At 52.3% G+C, this 15151-nt stretch overlaps 4 protein-coding genes across 4 annotated transcripts; 2 read left to right on the top strand and 2 right to left on the bottom strand.

Moving 5' to 3' along the window:
• Positions 1-383: 383 nt before the first annotated feature.
• CCOS01_11048 (uncharacterized protein) lies at positions 384-9050 on the bottom strand (the record flags this gene model as incomplete). The annotated part of the gene is made up of 5 exons (XM_060459201.1): positions 384-1813; positions 1863-1933; positions 2673-6342; positions 7882-8238; positions 9005-9050. 5 exons carry the CDS (start codon positions 9048-9050, stop codon positions 384-386), a joined length of 5574 nt encoding a protein of 1857 aa, XP_060309933.1.
• A 1660-nt stretch (positions 9051-10710) lies between these two features.
• CCOS01_11046 (uncharacterized protein) lies at positions 10711-12415 on the bottom strand (the record flags this gene model as incomplete). The annotated part of the gene is made up of 3 exons (XM_060459199.1): positions 10711-10820; positions 10874-11022; positions 12411-12415. 3 exons carry the CDS (start codon positions 12413-12415, stop codon positions 10711-10713), a joined length of 264 nt encoding a protein of 87 aa, XP_060309931.1.
• Positions 10863-11766, top strand: CCOS01_11047 (uncharacterized protein; the record flags this gene model as incomplete). The annotated part of the gene is made up of 2 exons (XM_060459200.1): positions 10863-11027; positions 11548-11766. The coding sequence occupies 2 exons, from the start codon at positions 10863-10865 to the stop codon at positions 11764-11766; spliced, it is 384 nt and encodes a 127-aa protein (XP_060309932.1).
• A 107-nt stretch (positions 12416-12522) lies between the features above and the next one.
• CCOS01_11045 (major facilitator superfamily transporter) lies at positions 12523-14193 on the top strand (the record flags this gene model as incomplete). The annotated part of the gene is made up of 4 exons (XM_060459198.1): positions 12523-12844; positions 12897-12930; positions 12980-13562; positions 13636-14193. The coding sequence occupies 4 exons, from the start codon at positions 12523-12525 to the stop codon at positions 14191-14193; spliced, it is 1497 nt and encodes a 498-aa protein (XP_060309930.1).
• Positions 14194-15151: the final 958 nt, after the last annotated feature.

The raw sequence follows: 15151 nt of genomic DNA, 5'->3' as shown, positions 1-15151 counted from the left end.
TGGCTAATATGCAGTGAAGACTGCCTGCATGCTACAACGTGTGAACTTGGAGTGGTGATGTGCAACGTGACGGAGCACTTGCAACGCCATTCCCGTAATTGATTGGGCGACGTCACTACAGGGTCTCGACAAAGTCTAAGGATGTCTGAGGCTGTAATTATAGGCAAGTAAGGCAGCGATTGAATTTGTATTCATAGAAGATGAGGACTAAGAATGCACAACAGATCCGGAAACTAAAGTGTAGGCTGACGGACGACACAGCAAGATCACTAGTGTGCCAGTCTATTGTAAGAAGGACCGTCATCACGGGCGTTCATCGAGCAAGACAATCAGCAAGTGAAAGCCTTTACACAGGACACTGTTTTCCATTAATTTACTTTTCTTCAGAATCCCATTCTTCCGATGCCGCGCGCAAGTGCATCAATCTCCACCGCATGCCTCACGCCTTCCGCCGAAGAGTGATTCCGGCCGCCGACCGGAGCGTTGCACTCCGGGCACACCGTCTGCTGCATCGCCATACCACACTCTCCAATGGTGAAGGGGTGTCCGTTGCGGCATGTGTACCAGTGCCCTGTTCCCGAGAACTCCTTGCTCATGGCTGCGTAGACGGCTCGCATTTCGTCAGTGGAGACTTCGCTGTAGAAGACTCCGTCGCAGAGCATGCGCCTCGCGGTCTCGACTTCGGAGGCCATCGTGGCTGCGGACGGATTTGCTTTGATGATCTTCTCAGCTTCTAAAAGGTGGTCCTCGCCGAGCTTGATCATACTTTCTTTCGTGGATGAGTTTTCTGCTTTAGGTGCCTCTGGTGCGTCAGTCGTCGGCTTAGCATCGTCAGGCGGTGCAAAGTAACAAAACATGGCGAGGCAGATGTGGCCTTCAACTTGCAGCCGAGAATAATTTCTCATTCGTGCAGTCTCAATCAGTCGCTGGCAGTCCTTGATGTATGGCATGGGATCAATGCTGGCGGACTTGGCACCGTCGCTGTCGTTGTCGGTCATGTTGCGGCATAGACTGATATAGTCAGAGACCAGGAGAAGATCACACCGTAGCGAGAGCGTCATGGCGTCCAGCATTCCACCCATTTGAATTGCCGACTCGTCAAATGAGTAGTCGCTGGTTTGCCGCCGCTTGTTTACGTGCCAGACCAAGTGTGCCACGCGCTGATACGGCTGCTCTTCTTTCCTTACTGACCCGAGAAAATTGGTGACCTGATTTCGGAGCGTCTTGAGTACCGCGTGCCTGGTATTTCCCGTGAGCTTGAAGAGGTGGGTCATTTGTTGCTGCCGAGATCCTCTGAGAGCAAATGCCGACTGGGACATGGGAAACCCCAACTGCGTGGTAGGAAAGCTGAATTTATTCTTCTCCATCTTCTGCAGGTTGTCTTGTGCAGCGAAAAACGCGTCTGTCAACTTCTGCTTGACGCTGTGGGCCCAGCTGATGAACTTCCTCGTCGACTCATCAAGAAGACCACGTCGAACGATTCTCCCATATCTGGATATGTTTCTTAGAGACCCTCGGCAGTCGGGGCACACTTTGATGTTAGTCACCGAGAATGGGTGGGACCCCGATTTGACGGCCGTCGGCACTCCTTCAGGCGAGACATCGTAAAGATCCCGGAGACCCATCTGTCCGTCCATGGTCGTGTAAGTGTAGAAGTGGCCACAGTCTGGGAAGATGCAGGGCTCCTTGTCCAGGTCCACTGAAACGTAGTCATCCATGAGGATGAGATCGACCACCCTGTTCTTGATGTCATCCGCGGCGCATGTCTGGCAATACTTCTCGGCTGGACAACGTTCACCACAGACAGAGGGGCCTTGGCACTGTCAATACGTTCTCACTTGACCAGAAGAAAAATAACTTACATTGATGTCCGCACTTCAATATCTCGGTACACCGCTTGGTGCAGGGGATCCAATCGCAAGGAGCGGCGCAACTGTCATCGCAAGTCAGCAAACATTGAAAAGTTCCATAATCACAACGTGACATGTACTCACGGCATAGTGCACTTTGAATGTGGGCACGAGGATGGACACGCCTCCTCTGCGCATGGCGCGCAAGGCTCGTGGCATTTCTTGCCGCACTTTGAGTGCACGCATTGGTTTTGGCATGGAGATGAACACGGAGGGCAAACCTCATCGCTATGGCAAGCTGCTCGACAAGAGTGGCTGCAGGATGTGTAGGATCTGCCACAGGTCTGTCGACAAGCTTTGTGATCCTCCTCGACCACCTTACCATCTTTTCTAACGCGACATGCCGAGCATAGCGACTTACATGCGTGGCCGCAAGGCCGCCGAAAGCCACACTCGCTCCTGCAAAGATAGCTGTCCCTGGTAACGTCTACATGGCAGGACACCTTCACAGCGTGAGCGCATCCCGGCACCACTTTGTCGACTTGCACGACACACTGGATTACAGACGGGTCTTGAGCTTTCCAGCAAGCGACCGTGTCAAGAGTGTGACCGCAAGGAAGCTTCAGGCCAACGCCGCGCAGCACCTCTGTGCAAAGCTTGTCGCAAGGCTCTCCGCAGCGTCGGCGGCATGGGTGGTCGCAATTCACCTTCGGCCTGGCACAGTCCTCGAGACATTTGATGGCGTTGTGGAGGTGGTCGGAGTGGCAAGGGCCAGTACAGGCGTGGCCGCATGCGAGCCGACGGTCACACCGGAGTTTGCACCCACCATCCGGAGAAAATCGGAGGAAATCTTCGGGCTGTGACACAAAGCCCTTGTTCTGAAGGTGTCGCGGGCATTGTAGTTCCAACCTGTTGCCGAAGTTGCCACCGTTCTGAAGGATTTCCGTGACTTGCGCCCACATCGGGACATGGCTCGAGGTATGTGAATTGCCAATGATGTACATGCCGTGCTTAGCCCGAGACAGCAGAACATTGATGCGATTGGAAGTACTGAGGAATCCACACCTGTTGTCGTTGTTGCTGCGGACAAGTGAGATAATGACAACGTTGGCCTCCTCGCCTTGAAAATTGTCGACCGTTGCGGCTCGAACACCGCTCAGAGCATTTGTTTTCGCGGCTTGTCCCACGTTCGTGAAGCTGCCTTGGGCAGCAGAAGCAGGTTCCATCTCAGCAAGATCGTCCATATCCCGGTCGTTGATGACGATCTGCATGACGGAGCTGAGCTTCTGTCGTAGCTTGTTCAGTTGTCCTAGATAAGGTGTCAAGACGGCAATTTCCCCAGATTTGTATACACCCTGCCTTAACAGATGGGATACAAGCGCCGAGACAAGCTCAATCTCAAAATTGTTGGAGTATGACGTCTCAACAGAGTCCTGATCAGACTTTCCCCCCGATTCTGGGCTTTCGTGGTGAAGCCAGAACAGCCTCCGAGCCAGGCCTGGGATCTCGGGGTAGTCTTGCACGTTTTCAGAGTCTGACAAAGATGGGTACAATGTTGATCGTACTAGTTCCGCTATCGATGGGTGCATCCGACGTTGCGTATCGAGGACACTGAACGGGATGCTCGGTACGTTTGGAGGTGGTTGGACAAGTCTCTCGAAGAGCGATACATCTAGGGAGTATTTGAAGCCAGCCGGGTTTGCCCGTTGGAGTCTCCAGTCTTGTATCTGAGGGCGTAGCTGAAGATGGTCCCCGATCAGAATGGCGTGCTCAACAGTCGGCAGGAGCGCGGTCAAAAGATGGGCTTCCAAAACTTCGCCCGCTTCCTCGCACACAAGAACCTTGCCGTGCACCCGTCGAAGAAGGTCAAGATTGGTGGCGAGACCGGTGGTTGTAACACCAATGATGTTCGCTTCTTGAAGACAACGCAGATCAATGGAGCTCCTGATTTTGTTGTTGTTCTCTTTGTGTTCCTGGTAAACCTTGTGCATGTTCGACAGCGAATCAATCTCTCCTCTCAACACTTCATCAAGCCATTCTTGGTAGAGCAGGATACGTTCCTGATGGTAGAGGTCGGCTAGCTTCAATTGGCGCAAGCGCCGAAGTGGGCGCGTCGTATTGGTAGGCGCGCCGCCAGCGAGCCACTTCTTGAATACATTGCCGCGTGAGTAGTCTACAGTCTGCCATCTCTCTTTTTCATCATCAAAGTTCGGCAAGGTTGGCCCCATCAGCTCTTCGTGCTGGGCAGGATAGTGTTGGGCAAGGTGAAGACGAATCTTTTCGTTGTCTCTGCTGAAGATGAAATCCGAAAGCGTACCGCGAATCTGTTCTGTGTCGCCGTCCAAAGTCTCGACAGATTTGTAAAGAGCCCGACTTTCGGCAGCCGTGCGGGTCATGTCTCGAGCCACCGCTCTCAAATTTACAGGAGCCAACCTGTCGGACTTTGATCGGGAGCCAATGCGAATAATATTCTGGACACCACCATCCAAAAGATGTTCCAACAACTGGTCCAAAGCATGGTTGGTGTAGCAAACGCACATGATGGGCCCCAGCTTTGCCTTCGATTTGTTGGCAAGCAAGACTTTGATGAGCGCTTCTCCGGTATAGCTCTTCCCTGTACCCGGGGGACCTTGAATCAGGGCGAAGGATCTTCTGAGTGAATTGAGAATGGCCTCGGATTGAGTCTTATCAAGACTGGAGTGCCTGCTTAGACGCGATGGATTGATCGCATCGCCGGGAGTGTATGAAAGTTCCCTGCCATCAGTCGACAGGCAGCTGAGATTGAAAGAGAAATCAGGTCGCCTGGAGTAGAGTGGGGGAGGATTATCCGCTGTTCGACTCCCAGCACGAAGCGTTAGGAGACCTTGGAAAGGGAGATCCAGGGTCTTTGACATGTTTTGCAATGCCTTCAACGGAGGGGTGAAAGAAGCCAGTAGGATAGACGGGAATTCGAGAAGACGACGATGCTGGCGGACGATCTGCATGGTCTTGAACCACCTGAGAGATCTCTTGATTTCGTCGATTCCTGTGTCGACGAGATGTAGATGTACGTATGCGTGGTTTTCATCGTCTAGCAGACTGTAGCGCGGTGCATCGTTCTTATTCTCCTCTTGGATGTCTCCTTGACCCGGCTGGTTCTCATCTTTGGGAGTTCTGATGGTCGACTTTGAGACCTGGAAGAAGAAAATACCACCCACTTCATCGACAATACAAACAAGAGCTCCATCCATGAGTCTCTTTCCTGCCCACCAAGTGCCGCGTTGCAATTTGTCTAAACCTCTTGTGGGTCGGGGTTGGTCAATCTGGATAACGAACTCAACACCTGACCATCTGTCGAAGGTCATGTCAACAGCAAAGGCGTTGTCGTAGGCAACAACTCGTGTCCGAATATCTCGCACCTTGACATTTGACTCCACGGTTGTGCGAATGGCGCTTCGTAAATCATGGAGTGTGTCCTCGCGCAACAGGCGGAAATGCCGATCTAGCAAACCTCGCAGGCCTTGCAAGTGGTGCTGTGCGGGGTTGGCGACCGGCAAGTATTCATCTCGAGAAGACATGATTTCTTGGTGGGTAGGCATGAGCTTGATATCCGAAATATCCTGGTGGTCATTGTCGTGGCGCTCGCGGCGTTTGGAAAGTTTTCCAGGCAAATCCTGACTGAGAGTGAATTCGGCCACGGCACCAGAAGAAGCCGAGATATGGACAGCGTCGACCAGAGTTTGGCCGATACCCAGGCGACGGTAAACATAGTCGAGATGCCTTGTCGCTTGCAGGGTATGGAAGTCGCTATCTTTGTTGCCGAAAACATCTAATCGCAGCTTGATTCCTTCGACAATGGGGTGAAAGAGGGCATTGACAATATTCGAGGTGCTGGTGTTGATAACCTTGGCTAAGACGCCGCAGGATAGAGCAAGTGCTTCCATGGCAGAAACAGCCGTGTCTTCGAAAGGCAACTCGCACCAGTGATCAACGACATCGAAGACAAAGTTGAAGAGAGTTTTCAGGCGTGTGGCGTCAACTCCCAGGAGCAATCGATAGAGCACAGCCGTTTCCTGTTCGAGAACCACCGAGTCTACGACAGTCGGGTGGAGCAAGACTCGGAACAGGGGCGAAATACGCGATTCCCAGAGAAGAGCTTTGGCCTCGGGCGTTCTAGCTGAAGCGACTCCCTCAATGACATCTCTGACGAGCGGCAGCCGACCGTCAGCGGCCATCTCCTTGACGACCTCTTGCGCCAGGCTCACATCTTGTTCCACCAGACTGATAGCAGTGCGGAAGAAGTTCGACGTAGTATCGTCCCAGAGAAGCGACACCTGTCTCGGCTGAGGTCGAAGTCGTTTCCACTGAAACAGCCGCTCACGCTCCGGGTTACGCGCTCGGCTCGGGGCATTGGCGGTCCGGCCATCGATTCGTCTGGCAATCGCCGGTGGGTGGTCGGGTGACGGATTGCTAATTCGCCACTGACCTTGTTCTCCACGGTCGGGCTTGTTGCCTGTATCATGAGAGAATCTGCACCTTGGGCCATAGCCACAGGTTCCAGTCCTCAGGTAATAGGAGCATGGGCCGTTTGTAGACGAAGCCGGTCCTGGGCGATTCCTAGCGCACGATGGACGTTAGCTTCGAGACGACGAGTAATAGATCGAGGCGATTGCCATGACTCACCTGCCATTTTTCCACATCTTTAGGCGCTTGGTAGAGTGATTACCGTCGAGATATTTGGCGATGATTGGTGTCGAGCATTCGCTCCAGAGTGTCCAAGGGCTGAAGTGATCCAGAAAGACAGGTCGGCAGAAGGGGCATTATCGGGTGCGAGAGAAGCCTCGTTTTTATGAGGGACCGACTCTAGGACATGGTTCAGCCAGCTTCTGCGTAGTCTCATTCATCAATTAGACAAAGCCGTGGATGGAATTTCCAGCAGAAGGAAGGACCATGCAGCAGTTTCAAGAAGGCTCTCTGCGTAAGGGCCCAGGCACCAACCGAACAGAGGCTAGAAAATTGATTGGCCATGTCGGACGTATGATGCTGGGGGTTTCGTGGTTCTTGTCCGTCGCAGGGCTTACGAGTCGTCGTTGGACAAGCTTTGCATCGCGTGTTGATAGGAGAGTGGTGATGGTGTTGTGGGCACCCTGCAGCGAAGAAGCGGGAGGCCGTCAACGCCAAAGTATGCGGCTGCTCCCGCGACGAATAGGAGAGCGATGCGGGCTGGGGTCCCAAGACAACCGTCAAAGGTAAACGGCATGCCAAGGAGAAGTCAGCCCAACGGCCTCTTGATTGGCCTCGTCTGCCTGGCAGATGCTGGGGCTGAGGTGGTCGGGAAATCGGCCTCCAGGTGACCGGAATGACGGGATGTGGAATGAAAAAGTTGAAAAATACTGTGACGGAACCTTTCGGTGGATTGAGTGAAAGTCTCGCGATACAAGTCGGGCTTGTAGTCGTTCAAGGTAAGGTGAAGTGAGGTGAGGTGAGGTGAGGTGAGGTGAGGTGAGGTTGGAGTTGCACCGGCGTGCCGTGCGGGGCGTGACAAATGCTTACCACCGCGAGTGCTTTCCAAATTCAACGACAGCCAGGTACCCTAGAAGACCACCTGCCGTGTTTGGTCCACCTGAACCACGATTATGTCAACAGAGTCTCCAGGGCAAAAAGAACAAAAAAAGGTCAACATTCAGATCAGACAAGCTTGAACACGCACCAGATACCACAATTGTCTTGCATTATCCCTCAGGGCGAGTGCAGGGCTCGGGGCACAAAGTGGCAGGATGTCCCTCGTCAGTTCAATGCTTGAGGTTTTTGCATGTGCAAACAGCAAACAACATATGTCCACTTGGGGTTGCGACCTTTGTCCAGGATCGGCATCTCAAACTCAAACAAGTCTCCGTCCTTCGCCTTGGCCTTACCGCCTCTCGCATCGCCAAGTATGCAGCGGCTGTAAAGTTGAACCGAGAAACCGAGAAAACAGCTAGCTATCAGCCTCTGCGAACTCAAACCAGTACGAGGTCTGCCATCGGGAGAAATCTGAAAGACGCCGACTTACACACGTGTATGTCACCCACAACAGGGCCCTGCTGCTGGTACGCCAAGTAGGCCATCTGAATTCCCTTCCAGCCATCGATAGAAAGCCAGATGTACGTGAGACTGGAGTTGTCAGCGGACTCACGATCCATCTTGTTCCCCTGCTCACCCGCGAGGCGAGGCGCGTCGGCTGCTTCAGGGGCCAGAGAGGACAGCAACTCCTTGCGAATCCAGTATACCACTAAACCCACGTTCGCGCGTTCAACACGTCGGAGCTTGGCGATATCCCACTGGCTGGTAACTTCCTGCTTGGCGTCGACGAGGTTGCGGTCGGGAAGCCCGTCAAACTTGATCTGGTAGTTGCCCGGGAAGTCGGATCCTTTAGATGACGGAAATTAGAACAGGGCGCCTTCCATTTCTTCTCCTCTATAACTAGTTCAAAAGGGACTCGAGGATATAGTCAGCATAAAGCCTGCCTTTCATCTTCAGTCTTCGGCCAGACGAGCTTTTGCATGTCCTGAAAGGGAGTCTATACCTAGGTTACGCTCAAGGCCGCAAGATCAACCTTAGGGAAACCTAGAAACAACGAGACCCAAAAAGAGTTCACCCCCCGGTGCTGAACTGGGGGCTACATCTCTTAGTGCTCATGCTGGGATTCGAACTCGGGTACTCGTATGCGCTAAACCTGTCGTCAAGTAGGCTGGTTGGCGTTGATAATTATGTCGGACCATTAACCGCTCCACCACCCAGCCAGTTTGACCTGACCCATCGACCTAGACGGGCGCCTGCTGGCTGGTGACGGGAACGGTGTTGAGAGTGTATATAAGGGCTTCGTTGGTGGCAGCCTCGTAGGGACGTGAGGTGAGGTGTGGAAGGTGCGGCAAGGCTACAGCCACCACCTCGCATCTCCCTCACCCGTGCAGTCACGTGGAGGAATCATCCGCTCACATGGCACTTCTGGGAGGAACACAGGAATTGCCTGGGAAAGCCCCGGGGGACCCCTAAGGGGTCGATAGGAAGTGGATGTTTGGGTATGCACGTCCCGCCACCGTCACATGGGTATGAAGGCACATTGATACTTGCAAAAGTCGTTCTGTTCCATCTACTCTATCCATTTCTAACACATCCAGAATGAACTTAGTTACCTCTGCGGTGAGTTTCTCCATGGCCGTCGAACGAGATGCGCGTCATTGCTTCGTTGGTTTCAAGGCCGTTGGAATAATCTAGCGAGTGACAAATTAGGAGTCAATTAGTCTTGGAAGCCTCTCTTATGTTAGGATATCGGCTTGTTTGACGCTGTGGTTTGTTATGAATGCCTTTGAATCTTTGGGTGGTGCCGTGAGTTGTGGAGTGCTTGCGATTGATAAGAGAGTTGAATGATAGATTCACGTAGTGAGAAGAGAAGAACAGAAAAAGGAGGAACTAGCAAGCCTGAGAGCCAAAGGGTTTATATGCTGCGGTTCTGGGATAGCCATGGGCCCGTCGCAGCCTTTTGCAAGACGCAATGATTACGAAGCCAGTAGACCAAGGTTCCCGCATTATGTGACCTGGTTGGCCTACCTTGGTATCTGAGGCAACAGTCGGCTTGCTTCGTAGCTCGGCCTTAAGGTTGGGTAGGTAGGTCATCGTCACTGAGATGACGGAAACCCTTCTCGAGATTACGAAAGCACTTCCTGTTGTACTGTTGCGATTTTCTAAGCGTTCCGGTGATTCTGAAATCGCTTCTACGTGTGGTCCTCCCCGAGGCTTAGAGGGGGCGTATAATTCTGTAGCGTTAGTAGTGCGCTAGGGTAAGCGTGCTTAGTACTCTATTAGTGCTCTTTGTTATAATGGGTATTAGAAATACTAAAGTTTACTACAAATTGATCAAAATACAAATATACTTGGGTATAATAATAAGCAAATAAAATAAGATATCGGTTATTAATATGGGATTTAACATTATTATTATCTTAATATTCTCTATTCTCTTTTATATAAGTATATTCGCTAAGGAATATATAAAAGACGAAGCATAATAAGAAGGTTAAAAATAATAAATATAGTAAGAATAGTATTAATAATAAAAAGAGTTGTGGTAGAGCTAGAGCGTAAAGCTACGAAGGACTAAATTACCTACTTAGGAGAAGATGGGCTAAAGACTTTGAAATCGTATTTCAAAACTAGCTCCTAGTTATATAATTAAACTTATATAACGGTATAATGAAAACCTAACCCGGAATACAGCTCGCGGACCTCGTTAAATAGCGTCTTAATCATAGCCTACTGTCGCTGTACCTGGCTAGTGAAGTCGGTAAAAGCCTTGGCCAGATCGTCTCGGAGAAGGCGGATGGCGTCATCCTGGTCATGGCCCGTGGTAAATGTGGTAGGGTTGTTCGTGCTGCCGTCCCTGGTTGATTTTGTGATCTGGATCGAGAATGCTTGCAGAGAAAGAAACGCCAAGATGATGGTAGTGAGGTGGTTGGAGAGAAAAACGAAAAGGGGACGAGATAGGGGAAAGATGGGGTTTATGTAAGACCATCAGAGGCCGTTCGTGCCGGCTCCACGGTCTTGCAAAGGATAAACCAACTCAGGGCTAAAGGTTCTCCCTGATCTTCATGATACTCTCCAGATTTATCGTGATGACTATTGGAATCGAATGCGCCAGCATACAAGTCGTGGCGCAGTCACATCTTCAAGCATACGAAATTCTTGTTGGTGCCAAAAACCCACAACTCTGTTCGGCTAAAAAACTGAAAAAGACAAAAAGAAACGCTCGTTCATTCCTTTGCCCGCGCACAATTTATAATTGTTTGGGGGGCGGGGGTTTACTCGACCACCAGGAGCTGGAGTTGTCGTCTATGTCATGACTTCAGTAAGGAGCCTCGGCAATCCGCTCAAACGCTTGGTGCATGAGCTTGGGGTATGCGACCTTGTCCGACTCCATTCCAAGGTTCGTGGCGAGCTGGCGAATGTCGCTTTCTGTGTGGTATTAGTATCGAGCACTAGGCATCTGAGTCAAACATGATACAAACCGTCCATCGACCAAAAGTCGCCCAGATTGGCTGGAAAACCCTCTACGTCAAGGACATTGTCGGGATCGACTTGTGGGAGGAGCCGTGTGTTATCGCTAGTGATGTCGGCTCTTTTAGCGTTCTTAAGGCGTCGAGTTGCGTTCACGACCCTGGTGTGAGTTAGCGGAATGAGTCGGAAGCGTATACCTCGAGCAACTTATAGAACGGTGTGTTTTAACCCTGGCCTATTCTTCAACGTCCGAGCCTTTGTGTGTATTCTGTGGGGAATACATAGAGAATGAACTACCAAGGATAAGGAAGATTAGAAGAGAAATGGCAGTAGCAGTGGAGGCAGTGGTGAAAGTATAGGTAAAAATGCTATAGTGTTAAGCGCGAGCTCGTTTTTACTAACACTATCTATAGCTGTATTAAATCGGGGTTGTGGTTAAGAAGAGGCGGTCGATTGGGGAGAATGGTCGAAGGTCCTGACGTCAGATCTGGGCGATATGAAGTCAGACTCTCTTATTTTCCCAGATCGGGGGGTGAATATTGTGGTGAGTTGTAAGTTCTCCGTGTGAAGCCGTAGAGTCGAAGTCGCCAAATGTGGCTGGGCACCGGATTTGGTCCGCGTGTACACCGGGCTGTGGCTGATGCCAACGGCACACCTTCACCTCCACCTCCACCTCCACCTCCAGGACAGGGCAGGCCAGGAAGCTTCTCTCTTCCATCCACGCACGCACCCTATCAACTACTTCGCCAACAGAGCAGCCCTCTTCCCTGCTGCCTCTCACACCAAGAATTTCGATAAATCATTGTCCATCACGTTTCGTTTGGGGCCCATCACCGAAGTTGAAGATGCCTCGGAGCGGTCCAGCTCCGATCAGCAAGCAGCCAAAGCCGGAACCGGCCGGTGACAAGCGTTGATCTCGATGGGGCCACCAAAGCAGCCAGGCCGTTTCGCCGATTTTATCCCACCTTACCCACACTAGCGGGCGGATTGACGTCCCGATGTCTTTATTCGATATGTTCAGCAGCTCGCCTACGCCTCCCCGAGCCCCCCGGGCAATGATTTTCAGTCGCAGTCGCATTCACAATCGCAAACAAGTACAAACCGCATACCCATACGTACGGACAATATGGAGTGATACTCGACAATTCTCTTTGACAGCTGCAAAAGGGCTTGTCAATTCGTCTCCACCCACTTTACCGCCCCCCGGATTGCGTGTGTTTCAAAGTGGATTGCTTTCCTTGTTCTCCAACACCCGGCCAGAATGCAGCTTGCCCGCGGCCGGGGTCGGCGCCGGGGGTGGGTAGTCATTTAGGTGTGATCGATAGTGTCGCTTCAGCGCCGCCATGACTCGAGCAAACAGCGTCGCTTTCCAAGTATTAAGGGCCTAGGGTGGGCGCGCTTGAGGCTTTGGCGCCGTTGAAACAGTTTTGCTTCTGCGACGACACCCCTACTGATCTCTTCATTCTTCATGTTTCTTGCGCACTTCTGTTTGCGTCGGCTATTGATTGCTTAGCAGGACTTCTATGGATTCGGCAACTGAAGCATGACGACATTGCGAAAGCTTGTACAAGAAGCCGCTTAAGTTATCGAGATCGGAGCGATACCCGTGTCTCGGCATTGCGATTGGCGCGCTTCTCCGGAATAGGGCAAAAGGGAAATTATGAGCTCTTCCCCTCCTCACATCGCCTATGATGTCGAAAAGTCAGGGCCACAGCAGACGATGGAGTCGCGCCCTCATGACGACGATAATGCTCGTATGAAGGAAGCCGTACACAGCGACGAAAAGGCGCTGCCGTCGTCTTCATCGGACGACGACCCGCCGGGCATCGTGGCGCAGGACACGGACCCGGACACGGATGCTGGGCACGGGGCCGGCGCCGAGGCCAGCGGGATCGTGGGCCGGGTGCTCAGTCGGGCCACGTCCAGGTCCAGTATTGTACAAGGTCCGCCTCCTGACGGGGGCGTCACCGCATGGATGGCGAGTGAGTTGCTGCGTGCCATGAACCCTAAGCTCACGAGGCTAACTTCCACCAGTCTTCAGCGCCCATCTGGTCATTATGAATACCTGGTGAGTCCGTCATAAGCTGTGTACATCCAGCCAAACTAACAAATCGCAGGGGTATCGTCAACTCATTCGGCGTCTTCCAATCCTACTACACCACTCTTCTCGGCCGCCCGCCGTCAGACATAGCCTGGATCGGCTCTTTCGAGGTTTTCCTCCTCTTCTTCATCAGCACCTTCAGCGGCCGCCTCACAGACGCAGGCTACTTTCGCCACCTATTCATCGCCGGTTTCCTCTTCGTCTTCCTCGGCATGTTCGCAACCTCCTTCTGCTCGCAGTACTGGCAATTATTCCTCTCGCAGGGTATCTGCCTAGGCCTCGGCAACGGCTTGCTCTTCTGTCCCGCCCTGTCGACGGCGTCCACCTATTTTGACAGGAAAAGGGCACTCGCGCTGGGGTTCGTGTCGATTGGCAGCTCGACGGGCGGGTTGATCTATCCTAGCATGGTGAGGCAGCTGCTTCCAAGTATTGGGTTCGGGTGGACCATCCGTGCTATCGCGTTCGTGCAGGCCGGCACGCTGATCATCAGCTTCATCTTCCTGAAGCCGAGAGTCAAGCCCAGGAAAGCCGGGAGCATCGTCGAGTGGGCTGCTTTCAAAGAGTTGGAGTACACTTTCTACGCCATTGGGTCCTTCCTGGTAAGCTGTCTCGAATAACCTCCTCTTTAACTCGGTATCAGTCTCCCAGGGCCCCATACTCACCCTATCACAGAACTACTTAGGCGTCTTCTTCGCATTCTACTACCTAGCCTCCTACACCCGCGACATCATAGGCCTCTCCTACAACGCCTCCCTCAACCTCCTCCTCGTCCTCAACGGCGTCGGCGTACCGGGCCGCATCCTCCCCGGCTACATCGCCGACCGCGTCGGCTCCATAAACACCCTCATCCCCATGTCCCTCGCCTCCGGCATCCTCATGTACTGCTGGGTCGCCGTCTCCTCGACAGCAGGTCTCTACGTCTGGACCCCATTTTACGGCCTCGTCGCCAGCGCGATCCAGAGCCTGTTCCCTTCGGCACTGAGCCAGCTGACGAGCGATCCGAGGAAGCAGGGGACGCGGATGGGTATGACGTTTACGATTGTGAGTTTTGCGGTGTTGACGGGTCCGCCGATTGCTGGGGCGATTATTCAGGCTGAGGGGGGGAGGTATGTGGGTGCGCAGGTGTATGCGGGGTCTTGTTTGCTTGCTGGTATGTGTTTTTGGTGTGCGGCGAAGATGGTGAAGACGAGGAGGGCCGGGATGGGGTTGAAGGTTTGGGTCAAGGTTTGATGAAGTGATGGTCGTCTGGAGCTGGTTGGGAGCCTTTTCACGTGTTTTTCTAGACGTTCTCAATTCTGTTACAAGGGTTAGATGGACAAAGAGTGGCGTGAGGTTGATGATACGGCTAGAACCGTCGATTCATCATCCAGTCATTTAATGTATTTTTCAAACGATGCCTTACAGTAAATGATCAAGATGAGATTGCGGTGGTGTTCTTTCGATTTTACAAACAACAAATTTCAGAAGCACGCGGCTGACCCATGTCTTATTTGCTGCTAAAAACTCCCTAGAAATCTTGACAAGCCCCGAAGCGATCACCACCTACTCATCCCCTTCCTTGAGGCTATCTCAGTCTCAACCACAGACCAGCAACCAACGCAAGTGAGCATCCGACTTAACCTTTGCGATTGGACGATTCCCAGCACCACCAATAAAGAATTCCTCTCTACATACAAACAATAGAAATATCTCCGGGCCACTCGTACCTCAATCAGAATCTTGTCAACCACCTCTGGCCTCACACTGCTCTGAGACGAAGGCAGTCGTATTCGACTAAACGGCTGGATAGTCTAACTTCGACGTCCAATGCTCTTCCAACTCTTCCTTCAACTCTCGGCAAATATGCAGCAAGACAGCCTGTCATCAAACCCAGAAGTCGACCCCAACTAATTCTCGCAGTAAGATGTCGGACCAGAGTCAAACTAAAGCCAAAACAAGGCAAAGCCAAGACAAGGCAAAGTGAGACACTTCATCCGCACTCCTCACTCCTCACCAATGGGACGCCGTACCAAACAACCCCAAGTCATACAGCCCGCATGGCATATCCCGGAAAACAACCCTCCCCCTTCCCCGGCGCGGCCGTTGTCGAACAGTAACGGCGCGCGAAACTACCACCATGCAGACTCTCGGATTTCGTGCATAATCGAGTGCGAGGGCAGCTGTGCTACCCGGCCGTAAGGTACCGGAG

Source organism: Colletotrichum costaricense (genome assembly GCF_030867565.1).
Source record: "Colletotrichum costaricense strain IMI 309622 chromosome Unknown Scaffold_12.1, whole genome shotgun sequence".
NCBI classification, from domain to species: Eukaryota; Fungi; Ascomycota; class Sordariomycetes; order Glomerellales; family Glomerellaceae; genus Colletotrichum; species Colletotrichum costaricense.
The sequence above is the reverse complement of the archived record's forward strand: the minus strand, read 5'-3'. Positions and strand labels throughout refer to the sequence as shown.